Genomic DNA, 21,582 nt, shown 5'->3' with positions numbered 1-21,582 from the left:
GCCCACGGGCGTCTGACAAAGAGCGTGTTTTGTGTACCTACAGGCTGGCTGTCGGTGGGTAGGAATCAGCGGGCAAGAGGGGCTGGGACGAGGATGGCAGGCTTGTGCAGGCTGAGAGAAAACGACGAGATGGGGGGCGATGACGAGGAGTATGGAGGGATGCTGGAAGGAAGCGGTGGATGGTGCTGACGAGGTGGAACAAGAATGAAATGGAGTGGTTATGGTGATGGGGGTGGAAGCGGAGGAAAACAGAGAAAAGGAGAACGGGATGGGGGAGAGGAAAGAGGCAGAGGGAGCAATGCGGCACTGCGCCCTAGTCACTTTGGGTGGGGGACTGGGGGAGAGGAAGATAACCGGAGCCGCGTGTGTATGGTTTGTGATGTGTGGTGTGCTGCCTCTCGAGCCGAGCGGCTGTCCAGTGTAGCTGCATGCGCTAACTGGTCGTCTTGGAGCTGCGCTGTGGCCGTCACCTGCCAGAGCCACCTGCCGAATTATCTCGAACGACTTCCAGGCTGCAGGGCTATCCGGGGATTCTGACTGGGGCGACGCAATACTCCAGTGCCACCGCGGCCATGTTGCCGTCGTATAAGCGAAACAAGATTCACCTGAAAAAGTCCTGAACATAGCCCAATATCCAATTCTACGTCCTTTTGTCGCCGTTTGCATCTTTTCTCGGGCCTTCTCCCCTTTGGTAATCTGATCCCTCAAGCTGGCAAGAGGAACCGACCCCCTTCCTTCCCTCCTGATCTCGACAGGACTCCCCTGCGAAGGACTGTCGGTGCCGTGGGCATCCCCACTCGCGTTGGTCCAGCGGAGATGGATCGCACCTTGACATGCGCACTCCGATCTCCAAGAAATATTGAAATGCGCATCGGTGGCATTGTGTAGAGTACATATTGGGAACTGTGTACTTGTGAGGCCGTGATATGCTATAATATTGTCTGAATTATATAGTCAATCGCTGTCGTTGGATAAAAGCGGCGGGCGGGTATATGGATGGTTACCTGTGTAATCGAGCAAGAGCACCAGGCTGGGACACTGCTCGGTTCCGTTATAATGCGCAGTATTGGCGATTTGAATGTATGCTTGGTATAAATACATGGGAGAATGAACGATTGATTGATTGACACAGCAGATTCAGGCGCAGCAGGCGCACTTACCCAAAGATGATGCTCAACTCAGCGTGCAGAGAGCCGTGTCAACTGCACAGCTTCTCCATCGTCCCGCACGTCCTCCTCCGCAGCAGCGCCGGGGCTGCCAGCGATCATCCGTGCACGGGATGGCGGCATACTGAACACGTTTGCATGGATTGTAACAGTGTGCGCATCGAGCGTTGTCGTCGTCGGGGGCGCCGGCATCATCACCTTCACTGTTGCTGCTGTCGGTTCAGCCGCTGCAGCTACAGAGAATGCACCCTCGACTGCGGGCTGCTTCCAATGCACCGACGGTAGCGTGTAGCGTCCCTCTTCGATCGAAAGGTAGAGGAACAGCGCGCGCGCCGCCGGGTCGACGATGAAAGGGTGCAGCGAGAGCCACTCGAGCAGGCGGTTTCGCACGCGCTCCAAGCGCGACAGTGACGGCGTTAGGAAGAGCATGCGCCGCTCCCATGCAAACGCGGGCCGGGTAATGATAGACTGCTGATCATACGATGTCCCCCCACCCGTTAGCTGCGACGACAGCGCCGAGCCCACGCCCGCGCGCCCGCGCAGGGACAGCAGCGTCGTGCTCGGGTCGCCGTACTCACCGTCGGCGTCGCCCGCGTGGTGGGCCACCCGACCCGCTGCAGGAAGGTCAGGTACGGAGCCACGCGCAAGGTTGAGGTCGTGTTGCTTGATCGTGGAATAAGCGATGCGCTGCACATCGTCCGGCGTGTGCCCCAAGCCGACCGGGATAGCTGCCGCCGATCCGCCCGTGCCATCTGCGTTCGGTCCAGCAAAGACGAGCTGGTCTAGCTGGAAGTAGATTCTGTTGAGCAGCCCCCGGGTGAACAGGCTGGCCTTGCCACCGCCCGCACCGCTCCAGAGCCCACGGCTCTTGAGGAACTTTTCGAGCTGCAGCCTCGGCATCGGGCGGTACGCGATGCTGGTAGGGTAGTGCGGCGAGAGGACGCGGCGATGCGCGCGCAAGCGCTGGTAGTCGCCTGCGTTCTTGCGCCAAAGGTCATCCCAGAAGAGCCACCACCAGCGGTGGACGAGAGAACGGTTGACCGCGCACATGCGCTCGTACAGCACCGTCACCGCCGCCTGATACTCGGACGACAGCCGCCGGACGTCGCGGCAGCAGCCGGATCGCCTCAGCGCGAGCATAAGCTCAGCCGGCGTCAGCTGCACGTTGTCAAAGATGTCCGTCAGGAACGCGTATGACAATACGCGCTCCTTCTCCCGCGCCTCGCAGTAAAAGTGTCTCCGGTAGTTAGCCAGAACATCGTCGATGACCGGCAGCCGGCTTCGGATGATGTGCTCGTTGTCGCGGAAAAACTGGATCAGGTGCGGCGTCATCTCAAAGTCATCATGCAGGCCAAACGCACTCGACGCGTGCACCTCGACCTGCTTCCGGACCCGCGTCAGCCCTGCTGGATCCTGCCGCTGCCCCTCGTAGTACGTGATCGTCACGCGGAAGCCTGACGAGAAGTTGTATCCTGCAAAGTCGCTCCTCTGACGGTGCGAGATGCGTAGGATACCCTCGTTATACGCCGTAGGCCGCGCGAGAGTGTAGCGGTTTTTTCTTCGATTTAACAGTGCTGGACGAACATCGGCCCCGAAGTATGCCATGTCATTGTACGGGCAAAAGACTGTCTGGCCCTCGAGCGCGCGCAGGACACGCCGCACCATGCGCTTCGACTGCACTGGCTCGCTGCTATTCTGTTCGATGAAGCGCTCCATCTCTTCGAGAGTGTCGAGCTGGATCGTCTCGGACGAGCCCTGGTCGTAGCGGATAACCAGCGTCGGCGGGAAAGGCACCAGGAATGCCTTGCCGAACCATGAGCTGACGCCGTCCGGGTACGGCGGACGGATCGGGTGCCAGTATGCATCGGGTCCGGCGAACTCTGTCTGAATTGTACGCGTGACATTCCGCAGTCGCTCTGCAACATGGGAACGCCTGTACTGCACCGCTCGCCGGTAGTCGCGCAGGCCGATGGCTTTGAGGATCTTGAGGTTCTCCACGTGTCGCTCCGCTACGGTGCCCTCGAACCAGAGGAGATATGGAGGCCACTTGTCGGTGTCAGACGTGGAGAAGGCGATGACTTGGTCTTGCGGCATCTGGTAACCCGGCCCGCACAGCAGGATTGTCGACAGCGTCTCCTGCCATATGCGGCGCTTGATGTGCTTGTCAATGTTGAGCAGGGGCGAGAAAATGTCAATGCTAAAGTCGAAGCGCCGTTGCGTGCGCTTGACCCAGTGCGCAAACCAGGACGTGCCCGCCAGCGAAAAGTAGATTGTCAAAGTGTACATGACACCCTCTACGATGTAGAGGATCGTCGTATTATACACTGTCGATCCGTCGACTTGCAAGGCGACTGCGAGCGAAGGAGCATCTCATGGTAAGTATTTATGTTTGGGCCTGGTCGTCAGCTCGTCTTTTCCGACTCACCAAGCAGACCGATGATGGCCGTAGCGACGTAGCCAAATCGACTGACCATCTCCGAACGATTGCTGATAGCATCCACAAAGGGCTGCAGGAAGAAGTGAATCACTAGTAATGAAGCAAAGTGGCTTCGTCAGCTTCACACGTTTATCTTCGTCATCATACGATCACACTCACCGCAAAGTATGGACATGACAACCAGGAGTACGATTTGCTGGCTGACAAGCATCGTCTTTGCTGCGAAAGAGCGCCATACGCAGTTGCTCTTTGTGAAGAATGCAATGATGAAGGTGTTGACAAGCTTGAAGCATAAGATGTAGAGCGGCTTGTCTGGAAGAAAAAGGGAACGCCGATTGGCTGTTCAGTGGGCGCCCCAGACTGTTAAGGACACGGCCTCGCTTTGGCCGCTCACAGAATCCCCATCGCCGCCTGTAGGCGTTGTACATGAAATTCAGTGGCGATTTGTCCCTCGAGAGCAGAAGGTAGTATTTTTCCTGCATCGCCGCCTCGGACCGCTTGTGCCCGAGCTCGTTGTACTCGGCGACGCGAGGCAACATGGCTTTAATGGTGACGAGCATGCGATACGGGAACCAGAGGGTGTAGAACAAGATGGAGAGGATGGCGAAGGGCAGGATGATCCACGCAAAGTTGAACTCATCTTTTCGCATCGTCGTTGTCCAGCAAAAGTCCAGCGGATCGCGGTACAGATGCGCATCGCCGAGCGGCGGCAAGCTGGGATTGTCGACGTCCGCTGTGTAGGGGTTCGCAACGACCCACCAAGCGGAGCTCCAGGTGAGCGCGTCCACCGAGAGCTTCGTGAGTGGGATGTACAAGCCGGTGAGAACAAAGACGATGAAGATGTTGGCGACCTTGGTCCCGCGCTTGGGTGACGAGAAGATGTAAGGCTGTGAGTCGTATCCCTCCACTTCTCGATTGGGGTCGCTTACGCTCGTCATGCGGTAGAACCTCCAGAGGGCCAGAGTCGTGAAAACGATCCAGATGATGAAGAAGATGGCAGCCTTGCCGAACACGCTGACAAAGTCGAGCGCGATGATCTGCGGCAGACGCAGGAAGATGAAGCGCGCCATGGTCGAGGACGTTTGCGTGACATACGGGCTGCTGGAGAATTGCAGCTGGTTCGCCATGAGCTGCGCAAAGTCACGGACGAGCTCGAGGCTGATTAGGTTTGCAGCGAAGGAACTACCTTCCATGCCGATCATAAAGTCGATGACCGTGCCTAACAGGCTGCCAAGACCAGGCACGCTGCTGAGCAGGCCTCCAGGCGGCGCGCGCGGACCGACTGCGTTCGACTTCAGCTCGCGCAGCCCGCCCATGTCCTTCAGCAGCATCATTGGCGGGAACATTTCCAGGCGCGTGACCGGGTGCGACGCAGTAGAGAGGCTGCTGGGGACGCCAGCAGAGATCGTTGGCACGGACGTGCCGGTCGTCTCAGTCTGCGGAGCGCTCGGGGGTCCCGTTTGCACGTCCAGAAGCCCAGCTTCCTCTTCCTCTTCCGTATCTTCCTCCGCTTCCGTCGATAGCTTGTCGCCGGACTGTGCGACACCACGTTTGTCTTGATCTTGCTTTCCGTGCGATGAACCTTTGAAGTGCAACCGAATGGCGGCTCTCGGGATCACGAACTGACCACCCGCAGCCTCCATCTTCCCACTGCCACTCTTTGAGCCATTTTCCCTTGGCTTGTATTTCCTGCCGTCCTGATCACCACCTTCACGCGCGGTCGCGGCAGTAGCATCGTCATAGCCATATAGCAGCCTCTCCGTTTCCGTCGCGAGCACCTGTGCATCGCTGAAGAGCGGCTCGGCGAATAGATCCCTATCGGACAGGTACACTTCCAGCTGCGGCAGATGCAACGGCATGGCATTCGGTGCGAACACGTCTGCAGCGGGGATTGGACGCACCGATGCGGTCGAGAGCATCGGCACACGCGAGGGTGAGGGACGAGTTGATCGGCGCGAAGAGCCTGCTTCGTCATGCGATGTGTCTTGATCTGCGTCCTCGGTACCATCCTCACCATCGGCATCATCGTCGGCAGGCGAGGTAAACGGGTTCGGCCCGGCCGTGCCGGAGGGACGCGCGTGGTGATAATGCCTGCTGGACCCGTCAGTCGTCGGCAAATCTGCGAACGGATCACAGTCTACCTTGCTGTGTAGCAAAGGCATTGGCGAGAGGGGTGTTGAATTCACCATCTCCTGTGAAACCGTTGGCTGATGGGAGGCAGGTACCACTGGTGAGCTGTTCTCTCCCTTTCCCCCTTGGGCCATCCAGGATTCAGACGGGTTAGGGCGGAGACGGCCGCTGAGCCACCCGGAGGGGATGGGCCCACGCTTATCCGAGCCTTTGCGTGGCTTCTTTATGCCATCTCTCACCTCCCGATTCGGACAGCCAGAAGACTTCTGCGGTCCATCGGGCGTATAGCCAGGGTCAGAGTCCCCCATTCTGTTCAACTCCCTCCCCTTCCTTGGCGCTCGGAGCTGATCATCCTTCGCATCTCCAGCTTTTGGCATATTCTTTGGCACGGCCTTCATCTCCGACTCCAGAGGCAAATTGCCCTCCATTCCTCTACCCATCACATGCACAGGCCGGAGGCTCGGATTCACAAGCGTTGGCGCGCTGTAGATCTTGAGCTCGGGCTGCTTAATCTGTACGGCAGGGGAAGGCCAGCATGCCTCAGCCTCAACCTTGTCGGTGGGGCTCGCGCCAAATTCATTGATGCGTGACGGTGAAGTTAAAATCGCTGAAAAATATGCGGGTGTGGGTGATGCAGCCGTCGGGGACGGCTTTGCTTCTGGTTTGATGGGGAGCGGCGCAGCTGGTGTGGCAAGCGGGATTTGTGGCAAGAAAGCACTGGCAACAGCAGTGGGCGTCGCCGCACTGCCGACATCAAGCGAGAGTCTCCGTTCCGGACCGTCGAACTTTGCTTGCGCTCCTGACGCATGCGAAGTGTGACGGGGTCGGTCCGAGCTCACCGGCGATGGAGTCGCATTTGCAAATGTCGGGGACAATGTTCTTGACAACCCTGCTACGACCCGGTGAGGGATGGTTATATGAGAAGATGAGGCTTGTTGTTCGTACTTTTGGACCAGCGAGGCTACGCGTTCGCGGTCCTTCGGGATCGCGCTTGCCCGGGTGTCGCTCGGCCGCCGCGGCGCTGACGAGGGGCCGCTGGGCGAAGACATGGTGCGAGGACCAGTAGTGTGTGCACAAAGGGAGAGAGTGTGTAAATGTGGGTGGCGGCCACGAAGGAAAGGTGGCGTGGAACGACCTCGCTTTCCGCTACGAGGCTGCCTGCGCTCTCGAACGTCGATTATGGAGAGCAGGGCTAGGGCTGCCACCCGGGTATAAAGTAGTGTCTTCGAGGTTGAAGAGAGGACACGTCGGCGTTGTCATGCTTCATCAGACGGCCATATGAGCCTGCTTACAACACGGCCGATACAATGAGAGAGAGTAGTGCAAGGCGAAAACGGTGCACGTTCAGATCCCCATCCGGGCCACTCGCCATGATCGCTTTCGCATATGAGCCAGCGCCGACGTCTGCGACACCATGAACAGGAACGGAAGCCCTTCGGTTTGCTTGGGTCCGCAAGCAACGTAGGGGCGTACGTGCAGACAGTGGTCACCTTCACCATCCGCTGGAATGAGCATGTCGTTATTGCCATCTGCTCGTACATATCGATGCCTACCGTTCAGAGCGGCAAACAGCCAAGGATCCTGGATGAGAGTGTGCCCCTAATTCTCTCGGTGCGGAAGCGATGACCACACTCTCCCAATCCCATACAGTGTACATACTCTCGCATGGGGACATTTCCCGCGGTCTAGCTTCTCATTTTGGCAACGATGGCATTGCATCACGTGGCCAGCACTGGGGCAGAATAGTAGGGTTGTGCCTGAATTGTGTATTCTCCACTCTCGAAGGCTTGAGCTGGTCGTTGCTTTTCTTGTTGTCGTCTACAGCACATGTCACTGTCGCTCTTTCTTACACATCTCCATTTGTCGGCTGTGGTTTTTGCGTTACAGCACTGGAGGAAACGTATTGCTGCTGGTACGGCCGCTGCGGCTGTGGTTCCGCCTCCTCCTGATCCTGTTGATCTTGCTGACTCACTTGACCCTGTTAATCCTCCTGATCCTTTGGCCTGCTACGCCTGCGCTCGCGCCTTGTTCTTTACAGGCTCCTGCACCTTGTCCATTTTGGCTCTCGACCTATCCGCCAAGGTTTGCTCGAGCCGCCTTGTAGCACCCTTTCGTGGTCACTTCAGAGGCGGCGGCGTGTCCTCAGGCTAAATAGAGGGCGCAGTGGAAGGGGAAGGAATGGCGATGTAGATGTAGACGAATTTAGCAGCGTTGAAGTCTCTCCAGATATTTCCTCAACCCTGTGGATCTCTGTCCTTGGAAAAGGGTGATGTCTAGGCTCAAACGTTTGTCGAAGATCGCATCCAACTCTTCGCTATTTTGGGCCTTTTGCTCGCACGCTCCTAGACCGTTGCAGATTCTCTATCAAGCGATTCTCAAGGCGCGTCTAGTCAGCACATGAGTCCGCTTAAAACTCATAACTTTTTGTTCCTCTCCGACGCTGCGCCCACAAAGGTACCGGGACAAACTGTCAAGTAGGCAAGGGCCGCTACAGCTCACCATTCTCAGGCCCGAGCGCATGAGAGGTGCGTCTTGCTCATCCTCATAGCATAGAATCCTTACACGTCCGTAAATCGATGTATCGGCCATGGTTCATCTAGAGCATTTTACACGCACTAAAGACAGCCGTCGGTATCGCTCACTCGATGTGAACCATAACGGCCCCGATCAAGCAGCCTTCCGCCTCTTGCTGGACAGGCTTGTCGGTCTGCCCTGCACATCCTTCAAAGCCAACATCTCAAATACCCAAGTCGAGTTAGCGGCTGATTAATCGACGGCTCTTCTCACCATTCAGCTTGTCATTGCATAAAGCCGCTCCTTCACTGTCGCTTCCGAGGGCCCCGTCGAGAACAGCACGGCGAGTCAGTGGTAGGCTCGGAAGCTCCTGATTCAAGATGGCGCCGATACCGTCTGCAGCGGACGTTGCGCAGTTGACCGGCATGGTGGGTACTGTTTGACTCACAGCAGCTGATTTTGTAGCGCAAAGGGTGTGTTGATCACTGTTTTCTTGCGAACCTCCCGCTGTGCTCACACAGGGCGCAAGTCGTGGACGGGCAATCGCGGCGCTCCAAGCAAAACGCAATGATGTCATGGACGCAGCCGAAGCCATCTTCTCGGGAAAGTTTGATCACATCAACGACGACGAAGGGGAAGCTGAAAGAGAAATAAATGTTGTAGGCGAAGAAGAGACGGCATATTCCATGTTAGCAAAAGCTGACTCGGACGAGGAGATGGACAATGGTTTTGGAGGAGACGACATGGATGAATGCTTTGGAGATGCAGACTTTGGTGATGCAGCTGTCATAGGCCGCGAAGAGGCAGAGGCTGTGGATAACGATGCGTACAGTGGCATGGTCATGAGCAAGGTGAGCAAAGCTTCCAAAATTGTGAAAGCCGCTGAAAGTATCGCGAACTAAAATCACCTTGTTCCCTTTCTGAGGACCGTACCGTGACGACAATCGATGTGGAGACGCCAGCGAGAGCATGGAACATTCCTAAAGATTCAGCCATTCGATGGCTTGGGGCTTCGACTTCACCTTCCTCTTCGACCACGGCTAGGTCCGCACGTGCACAAGGCCACGGTTCATCTACAAGCGTAAGCAAAGCAGACTCTCTACCCTCTGACGCGATGATCGCTATTGAGATGACCTCATCGGAATGGCTGCGGGGATGTCCAGAAGGCGGTGAACAGGCGCTTTTGTTTGGCGCCTTTTCTCAGTTGCGCCTCGGTAGCCTACATTGTCCGCTTTGCAAGTTTGAAGTCAAGCGTTTTCCAGAGTTGGAGCTCGACTCCGACCAACAAGGCGCCAAGTCAAAGCAGGCAAAGGGCAAGGCGAGCAGCAGCAAACCGAAGAAGGGCAGCACCACATGGCCAGAGGACCACATGCTGCTGATGTTTCCGCGCGCATCGCAGCTCGTCGAACACCTTCTGCACGCAGCGCACATGATCTGCCCTGCATGCAAGTGCCAGTTTTGCGGAGCGTGCGCACAGAAGCGCAAAGTCATCCTACCCACGTCCAAAAGCTTCGGAACTGATGTATCTGATGGTCCCGCCATTTCCGCGTGGAGTAAGGCGCAGAGCGGGAGCGTGCTCTATCACTGTGGATGGATGCAAAGCGCACTGCTCGGCTGCGGTCTTGCCATGGTGCAGAAGCATGTCGACGGCATGGGGAGCGCGAGCAAGAGCACGATTGACCGCGTGGCGCGTGTGCAACAACAGCTTCGCCGAGTTGGCCCTGCCTGTCCGTCTGCCGCTTCCGTTGGCAAGAGCAACATCGACTCGTACTGTTTGCTCGCCACCTCGTTTGTCTATGACCCTGAAGTGGCAGCTGAAGAGAAGGAAGGAGGCACGACCGCGGGAGAAGATGCTGCCGCAAATTTCAAGAGGAAGACTGACAGCTCCGCAGGCAGCCCGAAGGTTGCGATTGGCTTGCGCAAGGCCGCCAAGACTGGCAAGTTCGCAAGTCCATGTGCTACCTCGCTGGACAGCACGACGGCATCCGCATCCCTCGGAAAGGGCACTTACCATGACCCGTTCGACGACCTTGATCCTTACTACGGTTATGGCGGCTCATACTCCAACAGCAAGAAGAAGCACACTGGTACGGGCTACTCCGGTGGCACCGATGATAAGTGGGGCTGGAAGGCAGCGGCTGTGCAGAAGCAAAAAGAGCGTGACGATGTCTTGGAAGGTATGCTTCGCACACTCCGGCAGTTTGTCCCAGATACGCATCGCACCGTAGAGAGCAGTAGCAAGAGTAAGGAGGGCAACTCTTCGAGTAATAGCCCAGCTGATGACGCGTCAGAGAGCGAAGTCTACGAGACAGACTGGTTTCCGGACGCCACGACGCTTGCACATGTTCGCCGCCGCTTTCTGCCGCTGGCGTCGAACCTGCTGAGCAGCGACAGCCTCATCGACATGATCGAGCGCGAGTCGCTGTTCATGGAGCTCCTGAGCTGGTTCGACCTGTTCGCCAGGCACGAAGCGCTCTGTCCACTGCTGGCACAACCGATCATGAGGCCGGTCGAGGTGAAAGATGCCACGGCGACGCAGAAGAAGACCGACAAGGACGTGCGCGGCGGCACCGCCGGCGCGAGGGAGAAGACCACTAAATACGAAGGGAGCGCCGGCCCGCTCGAGCTCACGCAGCGCATCCTGGCACAGTGTCGCACATTCAAGAGCACGATGGAGAAGGCACAAGCAGCCAGTACCAAAGGGAAGAACATTGATGCAAATGGTTCTGGTTGCGTTGATGATGCATTTGATGGCATTAATATCGATGCAGATGCACAGAAAGAGGCAGGCGACAACCAGGAAAGATCCGCTAAGACAGACGATGAGATTGAGCAGCAGAAGTGGTCACAGTTCTGCGAGCGCATCGTCAGCGTTGCTCTATCCGTCGAAGGGCACCTACGCAAGACTAAAGGCAATGCCGCGGTCGATCAGATGCTGGGCGTCATCTCCAAAAATAGCAATGCAGCTGCTTCTCAGGCGCCCGCAACAATGTTTGAGAAGGATAAGGAGTGTACAATTGACAGCAGCAGCAACAATAACGACAACAAGAGCAAGGCGAGTGAAAAGCATCTGTCAGACGAAGAAGAAGTCGCAAAATACGAGGCGTGGGCAAAGCCTTTGCTCTTTGGCGCCGAAGTGGATATGACGATTCCAGTGGGCGGGGGGCGAAAGTACGCACACGTCTATGACAGAGAAATCGCCAACTGTAAATCGACCGCCATGCGCCGGACAATCGCCATCTCCAAGGAGCTTGCCAATCTCAGCTCGTCCCTCCCTGCTCTCTTCCACGGCTCCATCTTCCTGCGTCGCGACGAAGAGAGGGTGGACGTGTTGAAGGCATGCATTATGGGTTCAGAAGGATCTCCATACGAGGGCGGATGCTACCTATTCGACATCTTCTTGCCTGTCGAATACAACCAGCAGCCTCCCAAGTGCAAGATCACCAACACGAACGGCGGCAAGGTGCGTCACAATCCCAACCTGTACGCCGACGGCAAGGTGTGCCTCTCCCTGCTTGGCACATGGCCTGGGCCCGGCTGGTCGCCCGGTCAATCGACCCTGCTGCAGGTACTTCTGTCCACCCAGAGTCTGGTCCTGTGCCCTGAGCCGGCCTGTAACGAGCCAGGCTGGGAGCGCTTCGAAGGGCAAGAACGAAGCAAGTCGTATAAGCGCAACATCCGTCGTATGACTGTCAGCGTCGCCATGCTCGGTCTGCTCAAGGATCCGCCCTTGCCCTGGAAGGAGGTGATCGAAGGCCACTTCTACCACAAGCGGCAGTACATCTCCAAGCTCCTCGACAAGTGGGTCGATGACGATGATGGCAAGGGGATGTACAACGACGGCAGCGAACTGATGTCCGCGTATGGGTACGCTGGCGCGTCGACCCAGCCCCCGAAAAATCAGGGCAGTTTCCTGAAGAAGAATGGTGAGTGGACGCGCTGTGCTGCGCTTGAGAGAATCTGCTTTGCTACCTGCGTTGAAAATATGTCGCTGACGAAGGGCTTGGCTTCCCTGCACCGCAGTGGATGAGCTCAAGGAATTGCTTACCAAGCTCGACATTTGAACGACGCAGTAATGACAACTATAAGAATGAAGCAAGCGTCAGGCTTTAGTCTGGCGAGAGCTAAGGAGCCCTGAGATGGAGGAAATGCGCAGCGCAGCACAACACAACAAGACATAGCATGTAGACTCCTTTGCACTGTATCATAGTCATTGACACGAGGTCGAATCACCCTTCCCTTCGCAATGAAACCTCATCCAAAGGTTTCGGTCATCGGCAGAAAATACATGCTCTTTGTCATTAGGTCGTGAATGTGGGAAAGAAGCGGATCTGCACGCAGCGACGCGTATGCCTTCAGAAGACAACGTAGTCTGAGATCCGATCTAGCAGAGAGAACGAAGGTCCGAAGCGGTCAATCAAAAGGTGCATCGGTTTCTGACGCCAGAACGTGCGTGCACGAATTCACCTCTTGCACCTTGCGCGATGCACTCTGCGATCCAAGCGAGAGTCCTAATCTCTTGCTCCTTGAGCTTGCACCACGAGTAGAATGTGGCGTAGCTGAACTGCTGGATGGTGAGGATCTTGTTCATGCGCGATTCCTCCTTGAACATCTTGTCCTCCAGCTGGTCCGCGTTGGCCTCGCCAGCGCCGGCAGTGCCGGGTGCGGCGTCGAAGAAAGCGCGGTACTCGGGGACCAACTCACAAACTGCTTTGACCTGCTCGAGCTCGTCTGCTTTCGCCAGCTGGTTGTTGCCTGCCGGGTAGAGCTTTCCAATTGTCGGGAAGAGACGCGCGCGCTGCTCCTTGCTCAGGCTCGTGCCGAACGAGTTGATGGTTATGTTGATCACGCGCCGGTCCGCTTCAAACGCAAGCAGCTCCGACATCGCGTCGGTCGTCACGCCACCAAGCGTCTGGCAGAAGTTGTAAAAGTCCTCGAGGTAGGCCTTGTACAAAGTGTTGCGGATAATCTCGATGTTCAGATCGTCCAGATCAGCGGCAGAAACGCAGTCGCGGAAGTAGGGCCCTGCCACAGTTGAGAAAGCAGAACAGGCCCGAGTTAGCGTCTGACGTACTGTGCATGAAGAGGGGTCAAGTGTGGCCCAACAGACAAAGCACTCACCAAGAGGTGTCTCGACAAGGACGCTTTGGTAGAGCTCCTCGACTGTGCTGGCAACACAGAGGGCTGGCAATGTGTCGAACCAGCCCAGTGGGTGACACCGCTCGAGCAGCTCGTGGGTGTCTCTCTCGTGCAGCGTGCCTGTGATCAGCAATATGACGTTGTCGATCATATATGCATATCTACATATGTGAGGAGCATCGGATGTGGACATCAGCCATGCAAGCCAGTGGGATAGTCGGTCAGCATCAATGGGACGCTCACGTAATGTAGTCCAGGAATGTGCTTAGCGGTTCGACAGCATTCTGGCGGAGGTATTCGAATTCAGCGACGAGCTTGCGCGTCGCTTTTTCCGCAATGGTGCTCGTGCTGATCGGGCTGGGCTCGTTGGCAAGGAAATTGCCGTAGTCGGTGGCTGAGAGTTGCATACGGAAGTCTTCAAGGTTCTCACACTGCGTCAACGTCTGGTACGTTGATGCGTTAAGCAGGCCGGCTCGGTACCCTCGGACAACGCCTTCAAGGTAACCATTGGCTATGTTGAATGATATCATCTCCATCTTGAAAAGGCACGTCTCTTCCCTTTCCTACTCCTTTTCCCTATCCAGACACGCGCAGCGTGGTTCGAAGTGCTTGGTCGGGCTACGCGCAGCGCAGAGGAGCACCTCGGCTCGTGAATGGTGGCTGTGCGTAAACAAGCACGGATAAGGGTGCTTTGCACGCTCTGCTTTCGCCGTGTGCTCGCCTCGATGCCTGCGCTTGGGATCTATCGATGCATGGAACCGAGCAAAAAAGACCCCAGGTCGCAGGTTTTGGAGGTGTATTGCCTGGCCGATGGAGGTACCAGGCATGGAGCCACGCTCCGCGCTTGAGCGAGTCAACGATGCTGCCTCCTGACTTCTGAGTTCTGACTATTGAGATTGTTGTAAAGCCGCACTGCAGAGAGCCGGCGTAACACATTGTAGGGTTGTGCAATGCTCTAGGTCGCAAGAAGAGTAGTGGAGAGCGACATGTTTCGACTGTTTGTCGATTCCGTGACAGACTCCCCCATGGAAGGGTAGGTACCTATGTAGTCGACAGGCATCAGCTGGGACGGCGATAACCCCAGCATGCCTTGTTGCCTCCGCTTCGCGATTGATGTCGACTAGGGTTGTAAAAAAGTAGGGTTACATTGGCCGTCAGGCCAGGCTGCGGCCTGACGGCTAGAGTCGAGATTCGAAAGAGTTAGTCGAGTAGTCGACAAACCACTTCGGTTGGAAGTGGTCAGGTCGGCGGGATACGGTACGCAACATCGATGAAACGTGATCCGTGCTTTGCATTTTGACTGAAGGATGAGCGCAATGCAGGTCTTGAGGAATGGAGAAGTGGGAATAGGTGAAACGAGAGAACTTCGTCCTCACTTACCCCCTCCGTCGTACTTCAGCACTCAGGCCGGGGAGGTGATGTAGTCACTGCAGATCTTCGCATGAACGGTTGCAGCGCCAACCTTTGCGCCCGCCATGTCAGGCCCTCAGCAGGAGCAGCCAGCAAAATTATGTCGGAGCCGACAGGTCAGCGCTGAACAAGACACTTCACACGATACTCACCCAGCCGTCCCACGTCCAGCGACGACGAGTGGAGTACGCAACGGCCCTCAATCTTCCAGCGGTCGCCACGTCGGCTCCGAGTTCATGACGCTCTATACACCACCTTTTCATCTTGGGAGGCAGGGCGGCGAGGGAGGCGTCACGCCTCTGTACGAAGTCAGCGACCCTTTCGGCAGGCAGCAGAAAGAACTTCTCCAGCATCGGCGTATGGAAGATTTGTCTTTACAACCGAACTCTAATCTTGGGCTCATAGGAGCCGGCAGTGCCGACCCGAGCCCGAGCTCATCCATGCCGTCCCTCTCTGTGGTCACACTGGGCCTCACAAACGGAAAGACAGCAAGTAGCAGCGGCGCTCACTCCCATGCGTACGTCACTGAGTCCGGGTTGTATGCACGCGATCTAGCGGATGGTCATCGGGAAACTGTGATGCGTGCACGTATGGGCAACCCGATCACCACTGCGGTTGGCTCGCAAGTCGTTCATGCTCCGATCATGAGGACAACCAGCGTCGACCAGTCCTTGCGTAGTCGCACTATCAGCCCGATTCATTCACCTCTCGCAGGCAACGTCGCTCTCGACACCATCCCATGGGAAGCGGGTGAGCCAGTGGCAGGGCCCAGCAGGCACAGCAGTGATGGTTTGCTCGTGGCCGGTTCACAGATAAGCTTAAGGCAGGAAGGTGATGACGAAGCGTACAAGGGCCATCTCCCCGACGCTTCAGGCAGCGGCGTAGCGCACATAGATGCAGCCGGCCTGCCCCCACGCACCGGTAGCGTAAGCATCTGGTCGGCCGCATCAGCAGTAAGGCGTACCGTGTCGCCGCCCAGCCGGTCGGCCAGCACCGGCGCCAGCAATCGCTCAGGAGTGCAGCAGGAAGGCCACGATGGAAGGAGGACGCCTGCTCGCTATCGACCACAGGAAAAGGCGGATAGGAAAGGGAAAGGAAAGGCCATGAGCATCCTGCTGGACCGATCTGGCCCAGGAATGGGAATGAGGCGAGACGTGTACGGCTATGCAGCGACGCCATCGCCAGCACATTCCATTCAAATAGGCAAAGATCCGCCGTTCAGTTTGCACGCTGCTCGGGTCGCAGTCACCAAGCCGCAAGCGAGGCGAGGTGCGATCAATCTCACTAAGCGGCAGCGCCAGAGGCGGCCGGTGCAATCTCAACCGAACCCGCTACTCGTTCTTCTGCATACGCTTGTTAGCATCGTGCGGACTGCATGCTGGTCCGCACTACATCCGATCGCTGCACTGCTGCTGGCAGCTTGCAAGGTCCGACAAGGCTTGCAAGCGACGGACCAAGCGTTCCGGGATCCAAGCACGGGCCAGAGAGTGTGGAAGCCGGAATGGCTGGACGCGTATATTCCGATTATGATCTGGTTGGGCATTAGCCTTGGCAGCACGGCGCTAGTGATCACATTCCACGAGCACGTCTTCTCTCTGCTCGACCAGCTCTCCTCGACACTGCGGCGCTGGGGCTTCAAGGGACGGCTGGCGCTCGGGGCCCTCATCTTCCTGACGACCTTCCCGCCGCTACCACTGTACTCAACGCTCGTCATCCTCGGCGGCTTCAGCTTCGGTCTTTGGGAAGGCTTCGTCGTTGGCTACGTCTCAGCTCTGACCGGTGCGATCGTGGTATTCCTACTTTCGCGCACGCTGCTGCGCAACTGGATGGAGAGGCTGCTCGCCAAGAGCGGCGGATTAAAGAAGGTCATTCGTGCGATCGAGAAGCAGCCTCGGCTGCTCTTCCTCATCCGTCTCGCGCCGTATCCATACAACTTGATGAACACGCTGCTCGCCAGTTCGTCGACGCTGACGCTCAAGAGCTACACGCTCTGCACAGCGCTCGCGCTGCCGAAGCTACTCGTCCATTGCGCCCTCGGAACAAGCATCAAAAGCTTCGCAACGTACCAGCCCCGTGGCGGAGGAGGCACTGCTAAGGATGACGATGGCACAGCCTCCACGGCGGAAAAGGTAAAGGAGATCTTCGGATTCGTCGGCGTTGCGCTATGCATCGGCATTTTTCTGTACCTGTTCTCTGTCGCGCGGCGAGCCGTCGATGAGCTGGATGACGGCGATGGTGACTATGAGGAACTTGATCTGTCAGAAGAGGAGGATCGAGCGCTGGGGTCCTCAGGGGAGGAAGGAGGCGGTGAAGGCGTGCAGCACGCGAGCTGGCTGACCGACAGCCTTGAGGTGCGCCAAGCGCCGCAGCAGGAGCCACAGTTGTACAGCGCAGGTTGCGACTCGGCCGGCTACGATACATCTGCAAGTTGCTCGCCTGACGCGTCAGGTGTGCGCTCGTTACTGGTCAAAATCGAGGAGATGGAAGCAAATGCGGAGGACTACGATGTTGCCCATCACCTAAAGGGCGACGGCAGGTCACGATAATCCATCCATCACTTTCTCCTTTACACACATCCATGGACTATTTTCTTTAATGCATTATCCCACACAATGCATGCTATTTGGATTGAATCGGCGCATCGCATGATGCGTTCGAAAGGCTGGCGTTCGAAAGGCTGACTCTCTGTCACTGTACAAGTGTACATTATCGTGTGAGCCCATTCGATGAAGGGCCTCGTGCCATGCTTCGCTAAAGCAAGCCGCATTCAGCTGTCTAGGTCCAACTGTTCCTGCGCGAACCCCGCGCCATAGCAGGGTCCCATTCTGCCTCCTCATGACGGTAGCGCCGTATCGGAAGAAAAATTGCGAACCATTGGAGCGATGTTGAGCTCGAGGCTTGAGATGCGGTTGAGATGTTGAGTATTCCGCTCTCGATTGGCGAGAAGACTATGTGGAATGAACGTGTCGCGCCGTGAGTCGCGACTTGGTCACGCTGAAGCTCGTGAGTCGCGACGCACATGTCAAATGGGGTTAGTTCTCATCACCTTCTGCTCACTCACCTCCAGTCGACTTCTTCGACATCTACGCCTTGGAGCTTTCGTGTCGCTTTGGCTGCAAACTCCTAACGTGGGAAATTTCCCGAGGTCCCACTATTGGAAGGGCATCGTTGCCGGCACACCCGGCGACGTTTTCCCTTCTCATAATTTGGTGCGTTGCGATCCGAACTGTTCGGCATCCATACTGGCTGCTCGTTCAGGCCAAGGATTGATTGACAGGCTTGTAGATTGGAGGAAACCCAAGATGGCTGAAGAGTTCAATCACGTCTTGTGAGTATGGGGCACAGGCCAAGCGAGCCCCGATTTGGAAGGCTGAGCTCTGTCTCCGCGACTGTATAGCTTCGGGCTTTCGTCCACGGTCGGCCGCTTGAGGATGTCGGAAGGCGGCCTAGGCTGGAAGCCTGCTGGTGGGGAAGGCTCAACGGTAACCGAGGTGGCAGACAATTTCAAGTCCTTTGAATGGCTAAAGTGAGTATCCTGGGTCACTAGCATTCGTGGACATTAGTTGACCGTCTTGTTGTGCGTTTACAGAGTCGCACGAAATTACCAATGCCGCATCAATCTTCGCAAACGAAATGATCGCGGGGAGGATCGCATGACATTCGACGGCTTCTCACGCGACGACCGAGAGCGGCTTGCTGCAACGATCAAGTCGTATTACGGGATGACGCTAACAGATCGCCAGATTTCAACACGAGGATGGAACTGGGGCAGTGCTGAGATTGAACAGGACGACGTGCAGTTCCTCGTGAACGAGAAGCTGGCATTTGAGGTGCCTCTCTCGCACATTGCCAACTCAAACGTGGCGGGCAAGACGGAAGTGAGCATCGAATTCATCAACCCAGAGCAGCAGCAGCCCACCACGAACAGCGGAGCAGCGACGAACGGGGACCGAAAGTCTACCAAGATCAGAGGCGATCAGCTGGTGGAAATGCGCTTCTTCATTCCAGGCAACGTTGAAAAGGGGAGCAATGTGGGCAGCGATGCAGAGGATCAGGAGGAGCAGACGGCAGCCAGTGCATTTCACGAACAGCTCAAAGCCAAGGCGGACATCGGTCAAGTGGCCGGCGACGGCATTTTGCTGTTCAAGGATGTTCTTGTGCTCACGCCGAGAGGGCGGTACGACATTGACATGTTCTCGTCCTTCCTGCGACTACGGGGCAAGACGTACGATTACAAGGTGCTCTACTCGTCCATCACGCGTCTCTTCCTATTACCCAAACCGGACGACGTGCACGTGCAATTCGTCGTCGGCTTGGACCCGGCGATCCGGCAGGGGCAGACCAAGTACCCATACCTGGTTCTGCAGTTCCCGCGCGAGGAGGAGATGGATGCCGAACTCAACCTGGACGAGGAGGTGATCCAGGACAAGTACGAGGGAAAGCTGAAGAAGCGGTACGAGGAGCCGACGTTCAAGATTGTCACGAATTTGTTCAAGGTGCTCTCTGGACAGAAGCTAACGGTGCCGACTTCGTTCGAGTCGAGCACGGGGCAGTCGAGCATCAAATGCAACGTCAAGGCGACAGACGGTCTGTTGTACCCGCTGGAGAAAGCGATGCTTTGGGTGTCCAAGCAGCCGGTATATGTCGCGTACGCGGATGTGCACCAGATTGTCTTTTCGCGCGTCGGCGGCGCCATATCGTCGAGCAAGACATTTGACCTGCGCGTCATCACCAAGAGCGGGCCCGAGCACCACTTCCAGAGCCTCAACAGGGAGGAGCACGAGAAACTGAACTTGCACTTTGCCGAGCGCAAGTTGCGCATCAAGAACGAGATGGCCGAGACGGACGGCGCCCTTGGCTTGCAAGTCGCCGCGGGCATGCTCAGCGACGAAGACGAAGAGATGGGCGCCGCTGGCGATGACGATGACGAAGACTCTGAGGGTGGGTTCGGATGCAGGCGGGTGCCAAGGCCACACATGCCATCACCATTGACTGACCTTTTTGCTTTTCTTTCCGAGAACAGAGGACGAAGACTTCCAAGAGGGCTCATCCGACGAGGACGGCGGTTCTCCGTCCGAAGCATCAGATGACGAGGACGGTGGCGCCGGCGGAAAGGGCGGCGGCAAAGGGGACGACTCTGATTCCGACGCTGAGATGCGCAACATGGACAGCCCGCCGAAAAAGAAGAAGCGCAAATCGTAACAATGTCTGTTGTCGGAAAAGCATCAACAGGGCAGACCCAAGCAAGGTGGAGCGAATGGGCGAAGACATGCACGATGTATTGTGCGCCAGCAGCTGTCATCTTCCCCAACCTTGGCGCGTGTTGCATTCACACAAAAAAGAACTTGTGCAGCAATCAATGTACAATTGTCTTTTGCTTTTTGCCGCTATCTCGCCCTTCCCTCTCGTCGCTGCCGCCATCCTTGTCCCTGTCTCTGTCTCGATGAGCATCCCCACTAGCCGCACTGGGTAATGATGATGATGAGAATGGGCGGCGGTCATGCGCTGTGCCACCTCCCACAGGCTGTCCCGTCGCACTGGGCTTTGGCTCGCCGCTTGCGTTGGCAGCGGCCGGCTTCTTCCTGACCACGCCGAGGCCAAGCGGGTCGCGTTTCCGCTTGGCTTTGGCTGAGGCAAGTGCGGCTGGTGCGGTGCCTGCGGCCGTCCCGGACGCGGAAGGCGCAGCTGGCAATGCCGACGCGGGCGGAGATGCAGAGGCTGCCCCTGCTTGAGACGCTGGTGTAGCGGGGACCTTGGACGGTCGTGCTGTTGCTGTTGCTGCTGCAGTTGCTGGTGACGTTCCCTGGTTCGCTGTTGGTAAGGCAGACGCAGTAGCAACCGCAGCGGCGCGGAGCAACTCGGCCTCCTTTTGCGCGCGGCTCTGTTCTGCGAGCATGCGGAACTTCTCGAGTTCCTCGCGCTCGAGGCGGCTGCGCAGGGCGTCATGTTCGCGCTGCTCGGCAGCGACGTGATTGAGAAAGTCGCTCTCGGACGCGTCGATGCCGCGGAAGTGGTTGGAGAGGCGCATGCGCTCGTCCCACTCCTCCTGCTTGGCGTCCCGGTTCGCCTTGAGGCGCTCATACAGCGAGCGCGGGTCATACGCGCCCTCGGAGGCGGAGGACGCGGCCGGCGGTTCTTGCCCGATCCTGGGCAGGGTGCGTACGCGTGGCACAAGTATTAGCGCCGCTGTGGATCCGCAGGCGGGTTGGTTGGTACGGGGACGCACCTGGCATACGCGTCCTTGAGCTCCTGTTCGCGCCGCTTTTGAGCCTCCGTCAGCTCGGTCTGTGAGACAAAGCGCGAGGCGACGGAAGGAGGGCGTCCGCTGAAGACGCCTGTGCCTGCGGCTGCTGGGTCCATGTCGAGACTGCGAGGGTGGGGAGCGGGGAGCGGGAGGAGGCACGTGTCGAGCTGCAGCAGGTGCAGCGCAATGGAACGCAACGTCGCGCGCTGCTGCCTAGCGCTGCTGGCATTCACGCGACTGGATCGGTCGCCTGCCGACGCGAGATGAAACCAGATATGATGGGTCATGGGAAATTGGGGGAAGGGGGGGGGTTGGAGATATGAAGACAGGCAAGCCACGTGATTCTTGACTCGAGGCAAAGGCGGAACGAACAAGCAATCAGCTTTCACGTGCCCGCTGGCCGCGTGGCACTGCTGTCGTGTTGCAAACCGGATGACGCCCAATCCCCAAAGGTGCAGAGCCCCCCTTTCTACCAAGGCAGAGAGATAATGGCCACAAGTTTGAGGGGTATGTAGGACGTATATTACCACCATGGTCCACCC

At 57.3% G+C, this 21,582-nt stretch overlaps 7 protein-coding genes across 7 annotated transcripts; 4 read left to right on the top strand and 3 right to left on the bottom strand.

Moving 5' to 3' along the window:
• Positions 1-1,178: 1,178 nt before the first annotated feature.
• Positions 1,179-5,522, bottom strand: K437DRAFT_221651 (uncharacterized protein; the record flags this gene model as incomplete). Its single annotated transcript, XM_013389192.1, has 4 exons — positions 1,179-3,517; positions 3,592-3,693; positions 3,763-3,915; positions 3,998-5,522. The coding sequence occupies 4 exons, from the start codon at positions 5,520-5,522 to the stop codon at positions 1,179-1,181; spliced, it is 4,119 nt and encodes a 1,372-aa protein (XP_013244646.1).
• Positions 5,523-7,330: 1,808 nt separating this feature from the next.
• Positions 7,331-8,060, top strand: K437DRAFT_254896 (uncharacterized protein). The gene has a single exon (XM_013389191.1). The coding sequence runs from the start codon at positions 7,561-7,563 to the stop codon at positions 7,882-7,884; it is 324 nt and encodes a 107-aa protein (XP_013244645.1). The 5' UTR covers positions 7,331-7,560; the 3' UTR covers positions 7,885-8,060.
• A 415-nt stretch (positions 8,061-8,475) lies between these two features.
• On the top strand, positions 8,476-12,488 carry K437DRAFT_55354 (uncharacterized protein). Its single transcript, XM_013389190.1, has 4 exons — positions 8,476-8,675; positions 8,769-9,098; positions 9,173-12,173; positions 12,271-12,488. The coding sequence occupies exons 1-4, from the start codon at positions 8,628-8,630 to the stop codon at positions 12,309-12,311; spliced, it is 3,420 nt and encodes a 1,139-aa protein (XP_013244644.1). The 5' UTR covers positions 8,476-8,627; the 3' UTR covers positions 12,312-12,488.
• On the bottom strand, positions 12,445-14,297 carry K437DRAFT_233296 (putative vacuolar atp synthase subunit D). The gene is made up of 3 exons (XM_013389189.1): positions 13,630-14,297; positions 13,369-13,547; positions 12,445-13,272 (listed from the first exon to the last, which is right to left on the bottom strand). Exons 1-3 carry the CDS (start codon positions 13,920-13,922, stop codon positions 12,665-12,667), a joined length of 1,080 nt encoding a protein of 359 aa, XP_013244643.1. The 5' UTR covers positions 13,923-14,297; the 3' UTR covers positions 12,445-12,664.
• Positions 14,298-16,310: 2,013 nt separating this feature from the next.
• On the top strand, positions 16,311-17,030 carry K437DRAFT_216382 (uncharacterized protein; the record flags this gene model as incomplete). The annotated part of the gene is made up of 1 exon (XM_013389188.1): positions 16,311-17,030. A coding segment is annotated over one exon (720 nt), but the record flags the coding sequence as incomplete, so codon positions are not given.
• Positions 17,031-17,862: 832 nt separating this feature from the next.
• K437DRAFT_254891 (FACT complex subunit POB3) lies at positions 17,863-20,153 on the top strand. The gene is made up of 4 exons (XM_013389187.1): positions 17,863-18,124; positions 18,194-18,322; positions 18,386-19,737; positions 19,820-20,153. Exons 1-4 carry the CDS (start codon positions 18,099-18,101, stop codon positions 19,996-19,998), a joined length of 1,686 nt encoding a protein of 561 aa, XP_013244641.1. The 5' UTR covers positions 17,863-18,098; the 3' UTR covers positions 19,999-20,153.
• Positions 20,154-20,692: 539 nt separating this feature from the next.
• On the bottom strand, positions 20,693-21,156 carry K437DRAFT_221657 (uncharacterized protein; the record flags this gene model as incomplete). The annotated part of the gene is made up of 2 exons (XM_013389186.1): positions 20,693-20,942; positions 21,023-21,156. Coding segments are annotated over 2 exons (384 nt in total), but the record flags the coding sequence as incomplete, so codon positions are not given.
• Between the last annotated feature and the right edge of the window lie 426 nt (positions 21,157-21,582).

Source organism: Tilletiaria anomala (assembly GCF_000711695.1).
Source record: "Tilletiaria anomala UBC 951 chromosome Unknown K437scaffold_17, whole genome shotgun sequence".
In the NCBI taxonomy this organism is placed as follows: Eukaryota; Fungi; Basidiomycota; class Exobasidiomycetes; order Georgefischeriales; family Tilletiariaceae; genus Tilletiaria; species Tilletiaria anomala.
This window is presented reverse-complemented; position numbering and strand designations above follow the sequence as displayed.

What these genes read in the sequence shown, in the direction of transcription:
- K437DRAFT_254891 (XM_013389187.1), top strand. Translation starts at nt 18,099, where the DNA reads ATGGCTGAAGAGTTCAATCACGTCTT. An exon ending in GAAGAGTTCAATCACGTCTT is followed by an intron (nt 18,125 to 18,193) that starts GTGAGTATGGGG and finishes GCGACTGTATAG; the next exon opens with CTTCGGGCTTTCGTCCACGG. An exon ending in AAGTCCTTTGAATGGCTAAA is followed by an intron (nt 18,323 to 18,385) that starts GTGAGTATCCTG and finishes GTGCGTTTACAG; the next exon opens with AGTCGCACGAAATTACCAAT.
- K437DRAFT_233296 (XM_013389189.1), bottom strand. Translation starts at nt 13,922, where the DNA reads ATGGAGATGATATCATTCAACATAGCCAATGGTTACCTTGAAGGCGTT. An exon ending in ACATTCCTGGACTACATTAC is followed by an intron (nt 13,548 to 13,629) that starts GTGAGCGTCCCA and finishes TCACATATGTAG; the next exon opens with ATATGCATATATGATCGACA. An exon ending in CCTTGTCGAGACACCTCTTG is followed by an intron (nt 13,273 to 13,368) that starts GTGAGTGCTTTG and finishes CAACTGTGGCAG; the next exon opens with GGCCCTACTTCCGCGACTGC.
- K437DRAFT_55354 (XM_013389190.1), top strand. Translation starts at nt 8,628, where the DNA reads ATGGCGCCGATACCGTCTGCAGCGGACGTTGCGCAGTTGACCGGCATG. An exon ending in GTGGCATGGTCATGAGCAAG is followed by an intron (nt 9,099 to 9,172) that starts GTGAGCAAAGCT and finishes TCCCTTTCTGAG; the next exon opens with GACCGTACCGTGACGACAAT. An exon ending in CAGTTTCCTGAAGAAGAATG is followed by an intron (nt 12,174 to 12,270) that starts GTGAGTGGACGC and finishes CCTGCACCGCAG; the next exon opens with TGGATGAGCTCAAGGAATTG.
- K437DRAFT_254896 (XM_013389191.1), top strand. Translation starts at nt 7,561, where the DNA reads ATGTCACTGTCGCTCTTTCTTACACATCTCCATTTGTCGGCTGTGGTT.